Source organism: Pecten maximus, unplaced genomic scaffold (genome assembly GCF_902652985.1).
Source record: "Pecten maximus unplaced genomic scaffold, xPecMax1.1, whole genome shotgun sequence".
Classification (NCBI taxonomy): Eukaryota; Metazoa; Mollusca; class Bivalvia; order Pectinida; family Pectinidae; genus Pecten; species Pecten maximus.
The window spans coordinates 9878-12542 of record NW_022979888.1 but is presented as its reverse complement, the minus strand read 5'-3'; the positions used below and the strand labels follow the sequence as shown (position 1 = coordinate 12542).

At 30.4% G+C, this 2665-nt stretch overlaps 1 protein-coding gene across 1 annotated transcript; it reads left to right on the top strand.

Moving 5' to 3' along the window:
- Nucleotides 1-1033: 1033 nt before the first annotated feature.
- LOC117319262 lies at nucleotides 1034-2374 on the top strand (the record flags this gene model as incomplete). The annotated part of the gene is made up of 3 exons (XM_033874094.1): nucleotides 1034-1167; nucleotides 1359-1660; nucleotides 2217-2374. Coding segments are annotated over 3 exons (594 nt in total), but the record flags the coding sequence as incomplete, so codon positions are not given.
- Between the last annotated feature and the right edge of the window lie 291 nt (nucleotides 2375-2665).

Sequence of the window (2665 nt, the reverse complement as noted above, 5' to 3'; positions counted from 1 at the left end):
TTACATTAGTTACCACAAAACACTGTCGAAGCGGGAGAGTTTAAACAAGCTTAAAATCAATTCGCTGAGAACTCTAGCTAAAGATCACGGTATAGATTTTTCCAAAAAGAAAAAAAGCTGAAATTATCAATGAAATCATTACATCTCAAGTTGAAACATCTGTTCTAACTCCAATTGTACACCAATCCCTCCCCACGGATGGTGCAACACCGAGATTCAACTTACCCCCGTATAACAAGGTGCGGTATACCAATCCAGATGGCATCGTACTGCCAAAAATTAGTTTTAAACAAATTTATGACTTCTTGATTGCGAGACCAACTTCATCTGGGAGAACAGTACAAAACCACAAAGGTTTAGACCGTGCGGTAAAGCATTTTGACGCAGGTGACGTCCAGGATATAGGAGTATCACGGGTAATTAGTGTTGTAAATTGGTGTCTAGTATGAGTTAGTTGTGGTTAAGTTTTAAGGATGAATCTTTTTTTTTTTTTTTTTGTAATTGAACCATATTTTTTTCCTTTCGTGTGCTGAATTCCAAATATCACTTGTCAATTAAACTAAAATAATATCTTGCTTTTGTTTAATTTGATACATGCATTTAGAAGCGTAACATGTTAAATGTAATATTTAACATTTTCATATAAAAAAAATTGCTTTTTTGATAACAAAAAAAAAAAAAAAAAAATAGAAAAAAAAATAATCTAGATATAATCTCCAAAGATATGTTTTGACAAAGATTTTTATTTTCATATAATACTAATGCTTTTTTTGATATCTAGATCTAGATTTTTATATAAGAAATTGCTATGAATTTGAAAACTTGATATGAAATTTTCAAGAAAAATAATTTAAAAAAAAATCAAATCAAGCTCAAACATGGATTATTTACTTTAAAAATTCAAATATCTCCCAAATTTCTCTCAATATAGACTATGTATTTTGGATATCAAAAAAATATTTTCATATAAAAAAATATGTTAAATAAAAAGTAAAACTGCCACTCATAATGAATGTTTTCTCATTCCTTGTAGATTGATGCAGACACATTTTATGTCAGAGCAAACTGTCATGCATCAATGAAGAAACAGAAGTATCAAGTGTTTGTATGCATGTCTGCCACAGATTCTTCCACCATACAACATGGGTATTGTCAGTGTCCTATAGGGTCAGCTGGGTTATCTTTTACTCTCAACGTTTTGTTTTCAGGGGTAAGAATTGTTAATAATTAAATGAAAGAGCCAGATCATCTTGCATAATTTGTAAATGTATCATATTCATAAACATATGACTAAGATAATAAAATCTTGAAGATAATATTACTTTAAATTCTTAATCTTATCTTAATTTATTTAATAGGTTAGCCCAGACTTGCAGTCATATAGGTAGTGTACTTTTTGCATTAACCTATACAAAACCACTGGAGAAGAGCTGCACATCAATACCCTGCACATGGAATGTTCCTGGTCGTGCAGTTAAGCCCATAGGACCGATGAGTTCCTTGCCACAAAGGAAACCAAAACTACCTGTTACAGCAACAAAGCAGGTAGCCACATCACATCCGGACACATATGATCCTCATCACACTTGTGATAGAGTTGTTTATACTCAAGAATCTCTTCACCATCTAAGAAATCTGAAGGATGTTTTTCCCAATACAGGTAAGTTTTAAAAAAAATGCAACGAAAGTTTCATTTTCACATTTTATGTAGGCCTAATTGGAAACTTTAATAACAATAACATGTCAAACAAAATTCAACAGAAAAACAGAAATACAAATTAATATTTTGCAACCAGTTACATGTAGTATGTATACTAATAGCTAGGCAATGACATCATTTCTTTGAACATGAGTTAAATTGACTCATATACCTCATTTTTTTAAAAATCCTTACCAATATGCTTATATATATGTATATGCACTGTCTACAGAAACCACTGAAATATTTATGCTTACCAGACGATTAAAAATTGTCGCAAATTTTGCATTTCGATACATTAATACCTTTAACTTTCAATTATTAACTTTGAACATGTGTAAAGATACACGTATAAACACTTCTTGTGATTATAGATCATAATGACAGTTTACAAGTTATATAAGCAATGTTGACAATTTCTAAAAATGCAAATTTGAATATAATAGTCAAGGCAATCATATCATCTATCAACATGTATGTATTCTTTACATAAATAACACTGAATGGTCCTTTTCAGGAATGTCCCATTTGTGGAATATTGGTGACCATGTTCCAGAGGCCATTCAGGAAGAGGAGATAGAGGCTGTGGAAAATCCAATGTTTATAAAGATGAAAAACATGATCTACTCTAACAGCAACTGTAAGATTTCTTTAAAGCCAAATGTTATTTATTGATAAAGGATTGTAATTAGCTTTTTGTATTGAAATTTAATGTGAATTTTTCTTAAAAGAAGTCAGTAAATTACAAAGCCTACATGCATACAATAGACAGCAAACAAACTAAGAGAATTTTACTTCCAATGCTATTGCATCATACATTGTAATGCCGGAAATGAAACTGTGTTATCATATATTTTTTTAAGAAACTTTCGAAAGCATGCTTTTGTAGCAATTTTTGTTTTAAAAAAAAGTATTAATAAGAATAAATAAGTTAGTCTTAACCTTACTGTACAGTAGTTTCGGCTT